General features: G+C 42.9%; 1 protein-coding gene across 1 annotated transcript in view; it reads left to right on the top strand.

Moving 5' to 3' along the window:
- LOC101856851 overlaps positions 1 to 1,455 on the top strand; it is a gene marked incomplete in the record, with an annotated part of 14,754 nt that extends 13,299 nt beyond the window's left edge. The window contains 2 exon segments of the mRNA XM_005111113.3: positions 73 to 293; positions 1,106 to 1,455. Coding sequence (XP_005111170.2) covers positions 73 to 293; positions 1,106 to 1,358 — 474 coding nt within the window.
- Positions 1,456 to 2,147: the final 692 nt, after the last annotated feature.

Below are 2,147 nucleotides of genomic sequence, written 5' to 3' on the forward strand. Positions count from 1 at the left end.
TGTGTGTGTGTGTGTGTGTGTGTGTGTGTGACAGTGCGTTTCAAGTAAGCATAGCTTATAATTTCGTTGCAGTCTGACCCAACGCTTCAGTTTATCGACATGGGCGCCAACATCGGAGTCTACACAATGTTCGCTGCAGCGTGTGGCAAGACCGTCCTGTCAGTGGAGATGTTGCCGGCCAATATCCACCAGATCCAGCACTCACTAGCGGAGAGTGGGCTCAGTAACCAGGTCACACTGGTCAACAACGCACTCTTCAGTGACCACCGCTCACTCACAGCTAACTTCATCAGGTCAGTGCTTGACGAGGATTTGCTACCTGAGAATTGGTCGCTTTTAAGCACAAGGGGGCTATCCTGAAAAATGCTGTTTTGAGAAAATCGAGTTTTTGCCTCTTGTTCATTTTCTTTAACCCTATCCGTACGTCATGTTTTAAGATCTTATCCATACGACGTGGGAAACTCTGTGCCACCACTTTCCAAAGAGGAAATTTACTCGTTAATCTGTTCGTACGCTTTGCATAGCAGTCTGTCAAAATGATTTTTGGGGAAATACTGAAAGTTTCATAGAGATCTTCGTACTAGAAGTATTCTAAAATGTGAAGAATACAACCCCGGGGGTACAAAATGACCCCAGGGCGTACGGATAGAGTAAAAAGACAAGGAGAGCTTTCTCTATTACGAAACAAATATACACACCAAGGAAACCAAACTTCTCCTATAGGTAGGGCAATGCCCACGTTTGGTATAGGTCAAGATCTCGGCAAACCCCCGAAATCTGGGTTAGCCTGCTTGTCCTTAAAATTGACCAATTGCAAAGTTGTATTTGACAGTCGTGCCTTTTTGAGTTATTATGAGCAAGTCAGAAATCAAATGTTTAATCTGCATTCGAAAAAATATTTTGTCTGTGTGTGTTGGATGGTGTGGCGAGGAGTGTTTTGTCTGTGTGTTTGTGTGGAGGAGGAGAAGAAGAAGAAGAAGAAGAAGAAGAAGAAGAAGAAGAAGAAGAAGAAGAAGTAGAAGAAGAAGAAGAAGAAGTAGTCTTGTCCTGCTTCAATTCGAAAGATTCCTAAGCATGTCTTTTTCCCCTTTTTTTTCCTCCGTAGCGGCAATGTTGGAGCTACTCATCTGAACGTGTCCAAGACAGATTTTGCCAAGTACGGTATGCAGGAAGACAATAGCCATACAGTCACCGTCAAAACCATCTGCATTGATGATCTCATCCCCCTGCTCAAATCGAGGAAAGTCCTCATCAAGATCGACATTGAGAGAACGGAAGCCAAGGCACTGTCATGCGCACACAAGTTCTTTGATGAAGTCGACGTGAGAGCTATCCAGATGGAGTGGTTGGCAAAATAAATCAAATGATGAAGTCACCAGTATCAACCAATTCATGCTTGAGCACGGCTTTAAAGCTTCCAAAAGTGGCTTGAAATATATTCCAGAAAATACAAAAGTAGGAACCGTCTCTTCAAATAATGTTTTCTTTATAAAGGCGTAGGCATACCCAATAATATTGCCTCTAGTCATGGATACGTAAGATTCAGAGGAAAACGTTGTCTGATATTTGCAAAACAAATAGATGTTTATTGATAAAGCGAGACAATTTTCTTGTAAATAAAATCATTTTCCTAAATGGACGTGCTAGGAAAATTAAGAATGGTTATATCAGTGTGAAGTAACATGTCTGAGACGGTTGTCAGATAAGTGGGGGTAGAGTGTGAGAGCTTGGAAACGTGTCCCCTTTTTAAAAAAGTCTTTTACGGCGCTCGCAACTGCATAAGGTCATTATTATGAGCGCCAAGGTGTGGATGTCAACAGAGAAGTCTATTCAGGAAATCAGGCTTACTCTGCTCACCTCTTAAGCTTCAACAGCACAAAGTCTGCTTCGACTATCAAGTCACCCTGGAAATAGCAGCGGTCACAAGGGTGTGACAAATATACTAAAAAAGTAGATGAAAAATGAAGATAGCAAGTATGAGGAAAGAAAAAGCGGCAGTTCCCCTTTGCAGTACAGGCACAGTCATGAGCATGACATTGATGAATCAGCCCATTTACAGCTGTGCATAAGAACATGTTGATGCCCCCCCCCCTCCTTTGGGAATGGCCTAGACACTTCAGTCAGTAATAGCATCGCCTCGGGGGGGG

Source organism: Aplysia californica, unplaced genomic scaffold (assembly GCF_000002075.1).
Source record: "Aplysia californica isolate F4 #8 unplaced genomic scaffold, AplCal3.0 scaffold01005, whole genome shotgun sequence".
NCBI lineage: Eukaryota > Metazoa > Mollusca > Gastropoda > Aplysiida > Aplysiidae > Aplysia > Aplysia californica.